This window comes from Lacerta agilis, chromosome 4 (assembly GCF_009819535.1).
Source record: "Lacerta agilis isolate rLacAgi1 chromosome 4, rLacAgi1.pri, whole genome shotgun sequence".
NCBI classification, from domain to species: Eukaryota; Metazoa; Chordata; class Lepidosauria; order Squamata; family Lacertidae; genus Lacerta; species Lacerta agilis.
Window position 1 is genome coordinate 34,041,233 of NC_046315.1, and position 18,765 is coordinate 34,059,997.

The following is an 18,765-nucleotide window of genomic DNA, read 5'->3' on the forward strand; positions in this document are numbered from 1 at the left end:
AATTCATATGCAACACAAGTTTTTAGAAGATTGGCCTGGTTAGTCTATTGCAACAAAAACAATGGAGAACCTGTTGCATCTTAGCATTTTATTGCAGTCTTCGCTTTTGTAGATTGTGGCCCAACTTCGTCAGATGAAATGGTCTAGACTAGTGCTTCTCAAGCTATCTGAACATTCAGGTAGGACTTTTTGAGGGTGCAGGTAGCTACAGAAGGATGTAGGAGCCAGGGAAATTTTTCTTCTGTGAACTTCCCTTCTGCAAAATTTTCTTAGAACTGGTCTGCAGACCACCCCTTTGGGTAGCACTGGCCTGAACAATCAAAGGTAGGAACTATCACATACTAAAAAAAACTTGAATGAAGTTTTGTCATGTTCAGCATCTACATCAAGGCTAAGTTGCAAATTTTGGATTCACTGAGATTTAGTGCCTCATCAGAGGTAAGTGCATGTCGGTACTTATTGTGATAAGTTCCTTCTCCACAGGGAAGAAGGGGGTCCTGTGTGGGTTGCCACTACCCATTCTCAGCAAGGGCCATGGAAGTGCAGACAAGCTCTGGCTTAAACAATGCCAGATGCCAGTGCCATTCTGGCCAGTGACCCCTTTGAAGGAGACAAGCTATTTGGGGAGGGGCTGGAAGACACCCTGTCAGAGACCAAGTTAACTCTGAAGTAAGGATTGAAAGGGTAAGAAGGGAAATTATTCCTCCTTCGCACCTACAAGGGCTCCTTCAGCAACATATATACCTGTACCAAGGCCTAGAAACCCTCTGGGTGGGCAGCTGGGGTTCTTCTCAAACAGAAACCAGAATAACCAGAACTCCTTCTCAAGAGGCCTTAAGATAGTTACTACGAGAGGCAGCTACAGCCTGACTCAGACCAGCTTACGGGGAAGGGGGGGGAGCCACAGCACTTCCTCAGTTACTGGAGGCCACAACTACATACCAGTGGTTGCTCAGCATCATCCAGCAAGGTTACAGGATGGAGTTTGACCAGCTACTCCCTCCCCCTTTGCTCCTGATGCTTCAGGCACTCCAGCATTTGCCGGATATCAGGGCAACAGAGCATGTGGCAGAACCACAGTGGTGATCTGGCTGCTACTCTATTTTGTTTATGGTTCCAAAGAAGTTGTAAAAATGGAAGGCCAACCTGCATCGCAAGAGGGTCAATTGGTATTTGAACCAGGACATCTTGATCTGCTCAGACTCTCTTCAACAATTCGTGAGTGATATACCAGAGACCCTAGTCTGTGTACAAAACCACAGCTTTGTGGTGAACATGGGGGGGGGGGAAATTCAGCACAGATCACGGTGCACCAGGCAGCAGTGATAGACACCAAGTAGGGCATGGTTAGCCTTCATGCAGAGCACATAGCCAAGATTTGGAGGACAGTCCGACAGGTCCTGAGAGCAAAGAGCATGGACACTCTTCAGCTGGCCCAACTACAGGGGCCCATGAAAGATAAATGTGCATTCAATCATCTTAATACATGACAACCTAATAGTTTTCAGAGTCTATTGATTTTCCATTTGGTCTAATACCTACCCTTGAAAGCATGAGTAGGGAAAATGCTTATGCTAGACAACAATTCTTGTTTTATTGTGGATCGTTCTGATTTGATTGTTGTGGATACCCACATTTCCCTGTATGATGGACATCATACATGGGGCACACTTGAAAATCTGCTGAATTAAAAATGAATTCTTCAGTCTGATTCCAACAACTTAAAAATAACATTGACAGCTCCTCATGTTGGCTGTCGTGGATGAGAGCTGCCAACCATTGACATGCCATTTTATGGAGAAAGTTCACATTACCACCCGTGACAAATATTACAAACAAATCTAACAAGGTATAGTATACAGTTGCTTCAAGAATGGAGTTTGGGACTATCACTGTTATTTTTTACTATGGGCTCATGAAAGCCCCACGTTTCAGTAACAACTGTGAGTTACAGTAACTTGTTTAAAGAATAAGTTGCCAACCTTCCACCTGGTACATTACTCATCATCCATATCAACTGATAGCCTTCCATAGGCTCCATAGCATTCTCAAAAGTGTTGTCAAAAGAAGCACTATGCAATTCCTTTTTAAAATGATCGCTTATCATTCCCCATCACTTAAGTGTCCTTGCTTCAGCAGAATCGTTTATCTTGCATTAAGACTTAGCAGTTTATTCTAACTTAAGATAATGGATCTGATTTCTGTATTATATTGGGTTCTTGAAAACCATGAACTGAGTTTTTTTCAAATACTTGTTTGCATAGCTTCATAGTATTATTACAACTCAACTTTTAATTGCTAACAGAAGATGAAATGCCCAACTCTCTTCTAAGCCAAAAGTAGTATGTGTTAAGAGTGCTATCTAGTGGACACCTCTTCTTAAGATGAGACCAAAATGAGTGCTAGCTTTTCCTTAAGAAAACTGAAATGCCAGCCACCAAGACAGGGACTAAAAGAATACGAAATGATTTAGGCTGGGCAAGAGGTCCACACACAGAGACCACATCCCTACAAGGACTAGGACACAGAAAGTGGAGTGCAACAATGCTGGAGGAACCAGATAATTTGTTGTTGTTGTTTAGTCATGTTCGACTCTTCGTGATCTCATGGACCAGAGCACGCCAGGCACTCCTGTCTTCCACTGCCTCGCGCAGTTTGGTCAGACTCATGTTAGTAGCTTCAAGAACACTGTCCAACCATCTCGTCCTCTGTCGTCCCCTTCTCCTTGTGCCCTCCATCTTTTCCAACACCAGGGTCTTTTCCAGGGAGTCTTCTCTTCTCATGAGGTGGCCAAAGTATTGGAGCCTCAGCTTCAGGATCTGTCCTTCCAGTGAGCACTCAGGGCTGATTTCCTTCAGAATGGATAGGTTTGATCTTCTTGCAGTCCATGAGACTCTCAAGAGTCTCCTCCAATGCCATAATTAAAAGCATCAATTCTTCGGCGATCAGCCTTCTTTATGGACCAGCTCTCACTTCCATACATCACTACTGGGAAAACCATAGCTTTAACTATACGGACCTTTGTCGGCAAGGTGATATCTCTACTTTTTAAGATGCTGTCTAGGTTTGTCATTGCTTTTCTCCCAAGAAGCAGGCATCTTTTAATTTCGTGACTGCTGTCACCATCTGCAGTGATCATGGAACCCAAGACAGTAAAATCTCCAGCCTTATAAAACAAAACAAATCCTATTTTGCTCATCAAACTTGAGTTTCTCAAATAGGCCCCCACACCACAAAGGAAGACATTTCTGAAACTGATACACCTTTTAAAAGTAGCCTGTGTTATGGCATGGTGATCTGTTGTTTAAAGGGGGAAATGCCATGACATGAAGTCCTCAAGTGGCTATGTCTATCATAGCTCTTTGGAGTCTGAGCATTTTTTTTTTTGAAGGAACCTATTATGCAAATGGTGTATTTACCTAGCATACAAGGACTATAACTGCAACTTTAACTATAACAGGAACAACAATTCCTATGCAAGACCAATGGAAACTAACGTTTGTTATGCAAACACACTCACATGAACTTGAGAACATGATTATTAGTCCAGTGGTAGAGAAGTTTGCTGGATATCAACATATTATTAAAAATTTGTTCATCTTCACAAGTCCATATAAATAATATCATATCCATCCATTGCAGGTGAACTGTGGAAATGACATGATGCTTCGGTAAAACAAGTTAATAAACACACTCCAAGAAAATGTATGATTCTGTTAACATTAATTTTTATAAAATACCTTACAAGAACAGATAAAGTAATTTGAGGTTACATAATATTCAGAATTGAAAAAAGGATGTTGAATAAAATAGAAATTGATCACATCACTATGTTTGCCACATTAGACAATTTTATAAAAAGGCTTTTTTCAGATAAAATAGTTATTTAGAAGATAAACCTTCAAAAATGAAAACTATTGCAGTCCTTTCAAGAAACCAGTCCTAGAAGCACTACGTTCCAGGTCAACAGGCAGTACCTGATTAAAAACACACCTATCTGCTTCCAAGTTTGTCAAGCTTGTAAGACACAAATTAAAATATTTACCAGGTCAGTGCAAAGTAAAGCTTCAAGCTGGAAATATGATTCTGGTACAAATAAATTCACATTATGAAAAATCCTCAAGCACACACATGGGGTTTAAGCAAACCTGGCACAAAACTAGTTGGCTATTTGAGGATACTGATCAAGCACTAAAATGGCCGCTCATTTAACAGACGTTGAGTTTGCTTGCATTACATATTGTCTGCATTGTCGATGTGCCCCATCATCTGAGTCAGCAATTTGAGAATTCTTTAGCAGAAAGTTGAATTTATGTTGAAATGATTTATTAAAGCTCTTGTGAGTCTTGGATGTGGGAACAGGACCACAACTCTAACTGAGTAGCTTAAATACCTCTGAAATTGATTCACTGAGAATTATGTGCTACCAAACACAACACTGTGTGCTTAAATATGTGTGAATATTTGTATGAACAAGCCCTTTTTCTGTGGTAATGTAGAGACCTTGTTCAGAACAGAACTCTTGCCATATTATTCTGCTAATTCATGAGCAATAACCAAACCATCAGAGCTAATTTTGCACAGCTATATTATTAAGAACGCTTTTCAGGACCATTCTGTCATCCATGGGATGACTTAGGTGGAGGATGCATTAGTGTGAACATTCTTCACTGGGATATGATGGCCTTGTAACATCTTCAAAGACTTTATGAATCCTAGATTAATTAGATCCAGACTTGGGACAGTTTATGACAGGCTTCCTCACCCTCAGCCCTCCAGATGTTTTTGGCCTACAACTCCCATGATCCCTAGCTAGCAGGACCAGTGGTCAGGGATTATGGGAATGGTAGTCTCAAAACATCTGGAGGGCAGAGGTTGAGGAAGCCTGGTTTATGTTGACACATTCTTGACACACTCTTTAACAAGCCTTCATCTACTGGAGTTAGTCCAAGTCATCCCAGTAACACAAAACACCACACTGTGCACTTTAGGAGAGTAGAATTAGTCCCTTTTCCTAAATACCAATACCAGTGGTTCCCAAAGTGGGAAGTACTGCCCACGAAGGGATAGTGGCATTACCTAGTGTGGGCATTAAGAGGCAAGGGGATGCTGAAGATGTAAATGACTGTCAGACTTTGAAAAGCAGGCATCACTGGATCAAATGCATCATTTTTTTAACTTTAAATAATTTAATTGGATTGTGAATAAGTGTGCAATTAATTGTTACGGTTTTGAATTTTATTGTATTATTCTCTTCCTTTGCGGGTTGTGCATACCACTATTTTGAATAATGTTTTTTATAGGGTAGGGTAGAAGGGCACTGGGGCTGAGTTTATGGAACCCAGTCGGTGGTGCCCCAAACAGTTTGGGAACCACTGACCTATACTAAAAACCATGGTCTCTACTGCAATTGAAGGTCTTGTGCTATGACAAGTACCGTGTTTCTCATAAAATAAGACACCGTCTTATATTTATTTTTCCTCAAAAACCCCCACTATGGCTTATTTTCAGGGGATGTCTTATTTTTTATTACCACAGATTTATAAACGGACCAAGTGAGAGCCATGAGAAGTACTAAATGTGGGTGCAGGCTGCCAAGACTGCACAGCTTATGTACATTCTCTGCTAAACTTTTTTTTTTCTTTAACACAAATACAGTGGTAAGTATTTTTTTTGGGGGGGGGGAGGAATTAAGTCCCAATCCCAAAAGTTTAACCTACAAGGATAGGGTCCCCCTGGAACCTAGGGAAAAGCCTAGCAAGTCCCCTGTCCAAAGTGTTGTGTCAAAATGGTGAAATAATAAAAAAACAGAAATTAAAAACTGTTTAGCCATGGGAGGGGGGAGGGGAGATACCCACTTATCTGGCTCGGGGCTCCGCGCAGCACGGTGCTGCTGCTCCTGGGTTCTGCTGCTGGGTCCCGCTGGCTCGGGGCTCCGCTCGGCGCTGCAACAGCAGCCAGTTGTGGGCGCCAAACTGGCAGCCCTCCTCGGCTGGGCCAGGCGGAGGCAAGGCTGCGGGCTCGGCGCGCTCCGATCGGCGCTGCAGCAGCAGCCAGTTGTGGGCGCCAAGCTGGCAGCCCTCCTCGGCTGGGCCAGGCGGAGGCAAGGCTGCGGGCTCGGCGCGCTCCGATCGGCGCTGCAGCAGCAGCCGCTTCCGGGCGCCGAGCCGGGAGCCCTCCTCGGCCGGGCCAGGCGGAGGCGAGGCTGCGGGCTCGGCGCGCTCCGATCGGCGCTGCAGCAGCAGCCGCTTCCGGGCGCCGAGCCGGGAGCCCTCCTCGGCCGGGCCAGGCGGAGGCGAGGCTGCGGGCTCGGCGCGCTCCGATCGGCGCTGCAGCAGCAGCCGCTTCCGGGCGCCGAGCCGGGAGCCCTCCTCGGCCGGGCCAGGCGGAGGCGAGGCTGCGGGCTTGGCGCGCTCCGATCGGCGCTGCAGCAGCAGCCGCTTCCGGGCGCCGAACCAGCAGCCCTTCTTGGCCGGGCCAGGCGGAGGCGAGGCTGCGGGCTCGGCGCGCTCCGGTCGGCGCTGCAGCAGCAGCCGCTTCCGGGCGCCGAACCGGCAGCCCTCCTCGGCTGGGCCAGGCGGAGGCGAGGCTGCGGGCTCGGCGCGCTCCGATCGGCGCTGCAGCAGCAGCCGCTTCCGGGCGCCGAGCTGGCAGGCCGCCTCCTCCTCCTGCCGCGGCTCGTCACTCTCGCTCCATACGGCAACCGTGCAGTAAAGAAGATGGGCAGCAGCTGGAGGGCGGCTCCTCCAGCGGGAAGGAGGCTTGGAGGTGCGGGCAACCTCGCATCTTCCTTGGCGCCCTCCAGAATTGCGCCCAGCACTACGGCTTATTTTCGGGGTATGTCTTACATTTTGTGAACGGTTGAAAATCCTGCCATGGCTTATTTTATAGGGACGTCTTATTTTATGAGAAACACGGTAGTCCTTTCCCTCTTTATAATATATTAATCTTTTAAAATGGCAGAATATAACTTGTGTTTTCTGTAGGAAAATTGCAGCTTTTTAACTTAGCAGCACATCAACAAGGTTCTTATGAATTAGAAGGCTCAAAACCAGTCTTAATGATCTTTTTCGAGACTTTAACAATAAGAGTCTTCATGAGGACCAAAGAGATAGCCAAGTATGATTGCACAGAAATACATTTTGAATAGTTTAGAAGTGGGTATGTTATACGTTCAGATCTTTATGAAAGAATACAGGATATGAAAAATTGGAATTCCAATATAAATTATATTTAAAATTTGTCACCATGAATGAGCTAGAGTGCCAAAATCAAATCAAGTAGTGTTGTGACCATGAGTTGCTAGGTGAAAGACCTTACCAAAACTGGCCCAAGGGAAAGGGTTTAGGATGTGCACCACATACTGAGATGTCCCAGATCTTGCCTAATCAGATTTCTGGAAAATGGACCACAGCCTTAATTTTGGAGACCTGGTTCCTGATTCCCTCCTTGCAGTACTCCCCCCCCCCCCTAGTCTATATTCAATCAGGAACAGGAGTTTCTCTGCATCTGTTTTTATAAAGTCACAACAGCTTTATTGGATGTTGAACCACTAGGCCAGGTGATGTTGGGCATGTCACATAGGTGGTAGGGCTGAAGAGATGGGTGCCTTATAATGGCTCTAAACCAGGGGCAAGGAACCTATGAACATCTAGAAAAGGAGTGAGGAACCCTCAGGCCTCTCTATCTGGCCTTGGGACTCTCCCTGGACCCTTCCTTCCTCAGACCACACCTCTCACTGGACCTGCTCCATACCTTGAGTGCTTGTGCTCATCTGGAATGTAGCCTTCAACAGTGACCATGTCATGCTTGCCTTGATCAAGGATGCAGATGTGTACATAAATTTAGTGTCTGCATGCCTGAAATGCAGCCTATTATTCAAAGGTAAGAGTCACATCCATTGCTTCACCACTTTTGCTGCTGCCCCACTCCTCAGAAGTACGTGGATCCCAGAAGGTTCCTCCCAAGAGAATGTAGGCCTTGGGTTGAAAAATGATCCCCACCCCTTGCTGTAGATGTTGTTGAACTCCAGCTTCCATAAGGCGCAGCCAACTTGGCCAATGATTACGGAGGAAAGGAGTTGCAGTCCAGCAACATTTGTGGAGCCACACCTTCCTCATTCCTGCTCTGAACACAACTGTGGCATCAGAGCAGTCAGTGTATTCAGACTGTATTCTGCACAACAGTTGCATGAGCAATAGGTGATATGCATTTTCCCTGTCTCACAGCTTGTATTCATTTGGACCACCTGTCATTCTGGCTAAACAATGCCAGGGAGTGTATGTGAAAGGAAAGGGGGAGACTTCGATGTTGACAAGAGAAGGAAGAATGAGGGCACATGTGGATTTTTTTCTGGAGCTTACCAATAACACATCATTTAAGAAGTCGAAGGTCTTGATTTAGCCTGTGCTTTGAAACGTTACAGTGTGGGGCACTATTAGGAACTCAAGGCAAACATATTTAAGGTATCTCCAAAAAGGAAGATATTGCGCAATTGGTTGATCTGAGCACTAAATGTGCTTTTATGGTAATAATGTGAGCTTCAAAGAAATAGTGCCACAATAATTGCATTTGGATTCAACAGTGCAAAGATTCAAAGTACCTGTGTTAATATGAAATTGTCCCCAAAGCTGTGATGAATCAACAAATACCAGTAATTCTTCACACAGGAAATTAACTGATCCCACCTTCCAGGAGTGCAATCTACCTGGCCACTGCTAATATAACTTGACACAATGGATCTATTTGGCATGCCTGATAATATTCAAGGCATGAACATGGGCACCTTTCATCAAGCTCATCATGGAATGAAGGGCTAATCTGAAATGCATACAAATGGATTTTTAGTATATGTTCCAGGTACAATTTACATTTCAGGGAAACTATCATATCATGCAATTTAATATTGTGAACGTTTAATTTATTTTAAAATTGAAGCCATCTAGACCTTGAAAGTTATCGGCCATATGTCAAAGAAAAGCTGCCCACTGTTGCAGTCAAAATGGCCTCCAAGAGGCAGACCAAAGACAAAACAATGTATTACACATTCAATTTTCTCTCTCTAAATAGCAAAGATACAACAGTAGGGAAAAAATCAGTAGTGAAGGCCACATTTCCCCTTGCATTCGCTTGATGCTAAAATGCAAAAGAAAAGAAAAAAAGAGATTAAAGCTTCTTTAAAAGAAAAAAATGGAGAGAAGAAATAAGTGACTTATAGTTGATGGGGCAAGTCAGTACAAAAACAGTTGGAAATGCTACACAGGAGTAGAAAATATGAACAAGAACAAAGGAGGACTATCAGCTTGAAAATGGTCACTCACCACCTTGTAAACACGAAAAAGCATTTCACAGATTAAAAGTTTATGGGAAGTAAACTTCTTTAAATTATTTGTCAGTTCAACCCTGATTCAAAAAAGTATGGCTAGCAAAAATACAGAAGATCAAATCCACTTATGTCTTGAAAGGAGCAGTCCCCACCCCCCCGAAAAACTGCTGGAACGCTACTCTTTGAAAATGTCTAGAGAATAATCTCTCTCTTGCACGCAGTGTTGCACTTGCATGTTAGCTCTCATGTTCACACTCACAAACTTCTGAAGGACAGGCTTGCTTCAAGGTTTTCCACACTGCTATAGATTGAGACGTGGGGAAATGGTCGGAGGAAAGCAGGCAAATTCTCTTAGAATGCTCCGTGCTACATCAAGGTTATTCTGGGCTATTTCAAGTGCCCGCTTCACTTCTTCAAAGGAATAGCCTTCTCCCATAAGTTTTGCAATTTTTGCATCAACATTTTCTATAGATGTGTCAGAGTTATGTGCCTTCCTATGGTGTATTTCTGGAGCAGTCCTGCGGGGAAGTGGTTTAGGAGGTCTGGCTGGTGCTTGTGAACCATCTGCACAAGAAGAAAATGAAAAGAAAAACACAATTTGATATTCAATAAATGTAACAAGAACCAACATTCTTAGTTATTCACAGCCAATGTTTCTGTGTGGATTTTTTTTTTATTAATTAGCTTAATTTGTTAGGGTGCTGGGGAAGTGTTTGCAGCAAACTTGAATCATCATATGTCATTTTTATTTTTACACATACTGTTTCCTAAATGCACCATATGATTACACTCAATGAAAAATAAGGTAATATGTGACAGCAGATCACTGATAATCAAGATTAGGACTAAATTTGGCTTCTTGCCTTTTTAAATCTAAGGACAAATTTTACTTAGTTATCAAAGCTCACAATGAAACCTGAACGGAATTGGAAATCTGGTACAAGGCCATGTACAATCCACAGTTCCATTTAAATTCTGTATAGTTAAGATCAAAATGAATTTCCATTTTATTTGGTGGCAGAACTAGTCATACTTGCCTGTAGCCAACAGCAGAAAAAGAAAGGACACAATCAGTCAAAATGAAGCTTCTTAAATCCCACTGGTTTCAGTGCAAGAACTAAGCTAGGGTTTAAATATCTTCCATGGATGTCAACTATGGAGTGTTCAGCTTTATGTCTTTACCACACAATTTGCAATTTTACAAAGAACATAAAAAACCATTAAAGCAATTTCTACGGTGATAGATGGCTGATATTTAGGAAAGAAGCAGGAACTGGCATGGCCAACACATTCTCCAGTAAATGAAGAGGAAGAGATGGCACTGCAGGACCTTGTCTATCAGCTCTCCTGAAAAACTAGCCCAATCAGGCTCCTCCTTCAACTCTCACACCCCACCAGCCATTCCATTAGACTAAAGAAGGGAGAAGACTGGGGTTTCTGGCCACGCCCATGATCAATGGTGGATGTTCTTCGTAGCCCTCTGGGGGCTGTGAGAAAGTTCAGGCAGGGGAAAGAGAGGATTTATGAGGCTGTAAACTCCCCAGTGGAGTCTGGGGAGTTTACAGTATCTCGCAATCCCGTGCAATCCCGTGTCTGCCAACTTGAAAGGCAGAGTGGGAGCGACCTGCCATGGATGATCCTCCGCTACCAGCATGATTTGTGGATGGTTCCTCCTTAATCTGAACAACTGGCTTTAATCAAGAGGCACTCCTGGAACAAGTGAAGGATGACAACTGGACACTAAATAAGAAATGATGCTGCTACGGGAGGAAATGATTGACATGTGTTTGCAACAAGGAGCGGAAAATCTGATTTTAAGAAATTGTATTAAATTAAAGTAATTTGGTTTAATTTGTAATAATTTGTGGAAAGTATAAAAATAAATTGAGAGAGAAAGAGAGAGAGAGAGAGAGAGAGAGAGAGAGAGAGAGAGAGAGAGAGAAGGCTGGGGGACAGCTCCATTGGCATAGCTGAGAAACCAGCAACGGTTGGTGTCTCTTTGAACTGTTGCCTTTCAGCTGGTCACTACAAGTGATCTATAGCTATTAACTAGTGTTTGAGTTTGTCCTTTTTCCTATTGGGTTGTGTCCTTCAGATTATAAACCCAAGGGCAAGGGCTGTATTATTATATATCATGGATGGGAAACATAAAGTCTCAGAACATCTGGAGTGTGACCACTCCCATCATTTTTACACATGATAAATTAGTGATGCATTTGTCATATTTTAAGGTCCTTATTCTGCCAAATAATTAAACAGATTCTGATCGCCCATAAAATGAGTTGAAATGAATATAAAATGTGCATTATGTGTTGAATTGTTCCAGAATACAAATGCTATCCACAAGTGTTTTATTCAATTCAGGTTAAAGGTGGAACAGCTCCTCATGAATATTATTAATTACACAGACTATAAATCCAATAAAAAACTTTCCAGTTTATACTATGACATGATTTAGTACACAGATTTTCATGTTGTGAAAGTTGTAGCTAGTGATAAAGTGCCCCATTGGATCCTGTGTTACAGGATGAATTTCAGTTGCAGTGGTAGCAGGACACGGGCAAGGCTCTTGAACAAACACACCCAATTCAGGTGAGGCAGTGGAAATGTTAAATTGGCCACACAGAGGTGCGTCTTGCATCTTCATATCTTCATCGTGCAGTTTCTGTCACATACTGAAGATACACTTCTTTATCCTGGCCTTTTGACACCTGAGATGTATATTTGAATGACTCACCCTATATTGTGATTGTAACTTGTTTGAAACAGCTTTTAACATTGTAGCTTAAATTGTTGAAACCCTTCATGGGGCCTTGTGGTAAAAGGTATATAAATAATGTTAGTAATAATACATCAGCTGGACCATATACAGTCATATCCTGGGTTGTGCATGCTCTGTGTTGCGTATGTTCAGGTTAAGAACGCTCGCAACCCGAAAGCGTTTCCAGAGTGCGCGCGACCCCGGATGCGCAGAACGCTTCTGTGCACTGCACGCGCATGTGCAGAAGCACTCAAATCACGCTACTTCCGTGTTTTCAGGTTTTTTTCGTGCGTTCGGGATACACACGCCCGCGTTACACACGGCGACCCGGAACGGATTGCGTGCATAACCGGGGGTTCCACTGTACCAAGATCTTCTCCTGAGGCATTCTTGTGGTCACTCTGCCATCTGAGATGTGACATGCAGGGGCTAGACGGGGCTATTCTTAGTTGTGGCACACCCCTTGTGCTCAAAACAAAATCAAAAATTCTTTCCAGTAGCACCTTAGAGACCAACTGAGTTTGTTCTTGGTATGAGCTTTCGTGTGCATGCACACTTCTTCAGATACACACGAAAGCTCATACCAAGAACAAACTCAGTTGGTCTCTAAGGTGCTACTGGAAAGAATTTTTGATCTTGTTTTGACTATGGCAGACCAACACGGCTACCCACCTGTAACTGGAACTATGGAAGGCACCCCTTGTGCTGTTCCTGCAATATTTTCCTAGACCTTATTTCATATAGTATGATTTCTGTTTGACTATATGTAATATTACCTTTGTGTAGGGAGGGAAACTAGTATGTAGTGTGGGCCTGATAAACACAGCTATCTCTCTAATAAAGTAATTACAATAGAAGTTCAGATAAAGATGGGCAGTGGAGATGCCACAGATCACCAATTTCAACTGTTTTCTTTCCTTATAGTAATTCATTGTGTATCACAAAAGGAAGAAGAAGAAGAAGAAGAAGAAGAAGAAGAAGAAGAAGAAGAGGAGGAGGAGGAGTAGTAGTAGTTTGGATTCTCAAAGCGGCTAACATTCTCCTTTCCCTTCCGCCTCCACAACAAACACTCTGTGAGGTGAGTGGGGCTGAGAGACTTCAAAGAAGTGTGACTAGCCCAAGGTCACCCAGCAGCTGCATGTGGAGGAGTGGAGACACGAACCCGGTTCCCCAGATTACGAGTCTACCGCTCTTAACCACTACACCACAAAGTTATCAGTTTGTTCTTTGGGGGAGAAGGTGACAAAGAAATGGTTCTGTATACTGTGCTTTGCTTACCTGAACAAGATGGAAGCTGGTCATAGTCCTGGGATGTTCTGTGGGTTTTCATATTTTCACCAGTTAATCTTCGAACTGGAGGTAAAGGAACTAAGCCATTTACAGGATCAAAGAAAAGATCTATACAATTTTAAAAACAAAAGGAAATTTTATGTCCATAGGACAATTATAGTAATCAAAGAATATGAAGATCAGAAATGAATACAAATCAGATCACTGGTGGACTAATAAATACAGGCTTAATTCAAATGCCACAAAATGTGCTATGGAATAGTGCACTCCTCCATACAAACATCCATATTTCCCCTTTCCTCCCATGCTATGTCAATCAGGTAAATCACAATCAGGCGAAAATGGATTTATTTCTTCTAAACTATGGTTTGCAAACCTATTTCAAAGTATAGTTTCAAATGAAGGTTGGGCTAGAGCTACTGTGCATTTCTGCCTCCAAATCTCAAGGTGAAAAATACAAATAGGCTCTGGTGGCTACCCTACATCAAACCTTCTTTCTCATGCTGTTTTTCAGTACTGCAGCCATTGCTCCCCACTCCACCCGCTGAGCAGCAGCACATTAAAAAAAACAAAAAACCCCAAAACAACTCTGAGCAGCAAGAGTGGAAATATATTAAGACAACAGGGCTTCTGTACCACCACCTCCTCCCCACTACAGCTCCCAAGTTCCCCTGAAAGGTCATTCTTGAGGATACAAGACTCTCCAAAATGAGATGGGATGCTCCTTGCTGTAGTATAGCAACAGAGTGGAATGTATCAACAGTAAACAGTGAGAACAAAAGCAGATCCAAATGGTGGTAATTCTGAAGGGTGTGAAAATATAAGGCTACTTCAAGAGATTTGGACAATGTTGTGCAGTAGGCGCTGTACACTGTTACCTCACTATTTCAGCAAAAAAACTATAATTTTGCAATAGTCCTGTAACATATGCTTCTTCATCTTCAGCATGGGAAAAAGAGATTCAGTTTGAGACTTAGTTGCGTGCACACAGACACCTGCTGTGTGATTTCTCCAATATGCCTCTTTGAACTTCAAGCGCCCTATCCAGAAGTGGTGCACACATTTGTATTTGTCAAAGTTCCTTGCAATTTATCATTCACTATACCGTACATAAATCATCTACTTTCTTACGATGTCCAAATAGCAAGTTTATAGTTAGAAATATGACAAATCTAGCTACCACTTGATGAAAGTTCCCACCCCAGTCTGTCTATGTCTCTACTAGAAGATGAAAAATGTATTCCCTTTTAAACTGTTACCTGCAGGAGGAAGGTAGAGTTCGTGTCCTGACAAAGGCCTGCCTCCTGCAATGAGTGGCTTTGATTGCTCAATGAGGCTGTGGCGTGCAGGGGGTGGCGGAGGGGGAAGTGAGGGTGGCGGGTTGTCAGATGCATCTTCGCCTGCAATGAGAGAAAACTCATTAAATAAGCGAATCTTCATTAATGTTATGATCAAAAGTGAAACTTAAAATTGATTTTCTCTGGCCAGGAAGAGAGGTGCTTCCTCCAAAGGTTTATCAAGGAGTTCAGTGACTCCAGTAATGAAATTGTGCATCATAAAAGTGAGGCTTCCAAACAACACTTAACACATGCTGTGAATGACCTTTCGCTGTATCGTTTTTAGAAGTTTTCTCTGTGTTGTAAAATTATCTGTACATCTGCATTTGAGCTTTCGTGCATTGTGGGTTCAATTATGAATGCAGAACGAACTTTCATTTTGGTGATTATGACAGATCATAAATGAACCCACAAACAAGTACATATATGTATGCTCACATGAGCTGTAATTTTAGCATGTAGCATCACTACCAGGAAATGCTTATTGACAAGGCAAGGGTCTAAACAGCAAGAAGAAACATGGGCAGGACCCATGGCCCTGTCAGCTCAATTCACTGAGCCATGGAACATCTTCAGTGGGAAAATAAAATGGCAGCAAAGATGAGGATAAAACAAGAAATCTTAATGACTTTAAAACTACCACCATAGTGTAATAAAGTAGAATAAGGCTTGTGATGTCATTTCTTAGAGCTTTTGAATCCCACTGTGCTTTTAAAACTTTGCTATATGCAATAATCTTCTCACCTACAAATGTATTACTTAAGTTATAGCCTAAGATACAAAGAATTATGTAGGGAAGTCCACGTGCAGGAGAGTTATTCTTCCCTTCTAAAAAGCAGCACCTAGTATCACATTAGAGTCATTTGTATTCAACCATTTGACTACAAGATATTTTTGCTGTGCTACATTTTATCATTTAAAATACAACAGATCTAGTTGTATATGCATGTGTGTTCATTTATGTCAAGTTTAAACATACACAATATACCTACAATTTGTGGCATTGTTTGGTCTAATATGTTTAAGTAGCCCAACTATGAATTCATAAAAGAAGACAAATTCATTATTCCACCAGCTCTCCTCTGCATAATTTATGCTACAAAAATAGATGTAAAATAATGTATTACCTGGAGGGTGCACAAGCAGGTCATAATCGGAGGGAGTCCTGTTGACTACTGAGCCATGTTTCAAGTTTTCCCTCAAAGGAGGTCGTGCAGGTGGTAAAGGTACTGGAACAGTAGGCTCAAAGGTATCACCTAAATAGCAAAAGTAGATTTCTTAAAACTGCACCTTAAAAAATAATCTGGTTTTCTTCTAATCATGGAAAAACAAAGTTTAGAAGTCATACCCATCTCTGGATGTTTCAATCTTTTCATCTCAGAGGCAGAATTGTGTGTTTCGCTAATTATTCCATTCTCACATACACTGAAAGCAAAGATTGAACACTGGCGTGTTAGTTATATGAAAACAGAAAAAGGCAATTCACCATAGATGATCATTAATTCATTAAGCCATTGTGTTTCTAAAAAAAAACCTACTGGTTCATCTTTCTAAAATGGGGACGGGGGTCAGAAAACTAAAAACATTACTAATTAATAACTATTTTTAAAACTGGAATAGTTTTAATGTAATTTTTATTCCTCTTTGTAAACCACTTCAAGGTGCATTTGTAATGGTAAGTGGTACAAAAGATTATTTATAAATAAATACTATCTCTGGGGGAAAAAATGCAAGGGCAATGCGAGGGTGCCACCCTCTTTTGTTTTGTACCACAGAATGTATAATCTAGGAGTATGAAGTATTATTGGCTGGTAAATGGAATTTTTGCTGCCCAAGAGTCTGGATTGCCCTAATTTTTTGCTTTTCAGAGTTGCTATACCACTTAGTATGAGAGACCTAACCAATATGGGGATGAGCCTACTTTGGCAATAGATGGGGAGGGAGATGTCATGTGGCTGTTTGCATGGCATTACATTGCCCCAGATGGAGGTGGGTGAATGATCTGGTTTGAAATTATGCTTAATGTTGCTATATAGTTTTAATGCTCTGTAACAACTGGTTGAATGGGGATTAGTTGAGTTATCTGAATGGCTGGAATAAATGAATGTAAGATTTGGCTGTGGAAGATGGTTAAGGATGTATTTGAGAGTGGTTACAGATGTAGGGATGTGTGGGTATAATTCAACTGCAGCTTCTATTTCCGTTATTTTGCTTAGTTACTAATTATACTATTTTACTGAGTTCTCTTGCAGTCAGTTGATTTTTATCTAATATTTTATGTTTATGTTTTGTTTTCCTATTAATTAGGTTATTTTAAATGTGCATTTTAAAATATTTTAACTTCGTCTGTTTTGTTTTATTTTGTAATGTTTTGTTTGATCCCTTGATTCAGTCTTAAACAGTTTTGATATTATTATGATGTTTTAAATATAAAAAGCATTCCTTACCGAATGTGAGACTTTATATTATGACAATGAGGTGACTGTGAAGTCAAAGAAACAGGATGGGATGAAGGAATCTTGTATTCATCTTCTTCTAAACATTCTCTTGGTTTCTCAGGGAGGGAATTTTTAACAGGAACAGGAGACCTCAAGAGAAAAGTATATCAAATCCATGTAAGTTTCTTTGTTATAGTAGCAGATATTGTTGACACTTATCAGTGACTTAAACTGAACTTTTTCCAGGGCTGTTAGGTTAAGATTAGCAGAAGGTCACCTAATAGGCTTCCCAACTGAGGAGGGATTTGAACCAGCAAATTTCCTGGATCCAAATGCAAAACTCATTGTGCCACTCAATTGGTGATTTTTCACACTGTATGTAACAAAAAAATATGCAATAAATTCAGCATAAATATGAATGGAATATGATGCTTATTGATAAGGTAGCTACATAACGTTTTCCTGTTAGAGCTAAGGAAAATTATGAGATTTCTGGTGCCCCCTCAGTTAGATGTTAGAAGCAGTGGACACTTGACCATTAACATAGTAATTTTATCTTCAGCTGATGTTCCAAAGGAGAGAGAGACATAATGGGAACTTTTTTTTTTTAATCATTCATCAAATGATCCTGAAATGTTATGTAGGTGTCCAATATTAAATGACAGAGAGATGGCTTTTTTATCAAGATTTGCACACTCCCATTTTCATTAGTTTAGGAACAAACTACATGCAAGTTTAAGAAAGCCTGATTGAAGAAAAAGACAAGCAACAACCATTTTGGGTGGAGAAGAACTAGGGACAGGTAAAATAGGAAATGTTTAGTTGTTTCCTATCAATGGCTTTTCCACTCAAATCCCTTCCCATCCTCTGTACAGGGTGAGTTCCAGATATCTGTTTTAACTATTACACTTCATTCAATGTACTACATAAACTGAGTAAGGTGATTCCACATGTTCAACCTGGCCATTATGGGCAAGTTAAGAGTGTAAAAGCCAAGTGAGAGTGAGAGTTCTACATATATTAAACATACACTAAAGTTTGAAGAAGAAAAGAAGAAGAAAGTAAGTTAAAAGAATTCAAGACATTTTAAAAATGTGAAGCATAAATTTAACTGACAGTAACAGAAAATGGATTTTCAGTAGAATATGAGAATCTGAAATTTAAATATTCCTGCAGTGCAATATTTAACCACCTTCTGTAGAGGGAGCCAAAGCACATCATATAGTCAAACAAAGAGGTTTCTGCCTCTTGTCTGTACCCCCACTAAATATTTGAAGCTAAAAGTGTTAGCATAATTTTAAATTTAATGTTGCTAATCCACAAAACCAGGAGCACAGGATAAAGCTTCGTGTGTTCCTAAAGCCCTTCCATTTTCTCTAGACTTAGTTTAAACCATGTTGAATCCTCATTTGCATTCCTTAAATGAGGTTGACTATTGCATCTGAATAGATTAATTTTTGTCTTAAAATCTAGTTTGTTTTTACTTCAGGGGAATTACCCACCTTAGTTCACTCAATCCAATTTGGTCCATCCAAATTAACTTAACTTTGAACCCATCAAATGATCTTATGAGTTAATGAACTCAAAGAGGCTTACTAAAGCCTCTTATTTATC

General features: G+C 41.4%; 1 protein-coding gene across 4 annotated transcripts in view; it reads right to left on the reverse strand.

Moving 5' to 3' along the window:
* Positions 1–8,826: 8,826 nt before the first annotated feature.
* The window catches only part of CBLB (Cbl proto-oncogene B), a 55,004-nt gene continuing 45,065 nt past the window's right edge, over positions 8,827–18,765 (reverse strand). For 3 of the 4 annotated variants that reach the window (XM_033146678.1, XM_033146677.1, XM_033146679.1), the window contains 6 exons: positions 17,161–17,301; positions 16,062–16,138; positions 15,841–15,969; positions 14,636–14,776; positions 13,365–13,484; positions 8,827–9,889 (listed from right to left, as the gene is read on the reverse strand). In XM_033146678.1, the coding sequence (XP_033002569.1) occupies positions 9,627–9,889; positions 13,365–13,484; positions 14,636–14,776; positions 15,841–15,969; positions 16,062–16,138; positions 17,161–17,301 (871 nt within the window). In that variant the 3' untranslated portion in view covers positions 8,827–9,626. The remainder of the gene's footprint in view (positions 9,890–13,364; positions 13,485–14,635; positions 14,777–15,840; positions 15,970–16,061; positions 16,139–17,160; positions 17,302–18,765) is intronic. The other variant, XM_033146680.1, reaches the window with a different exon arrangement.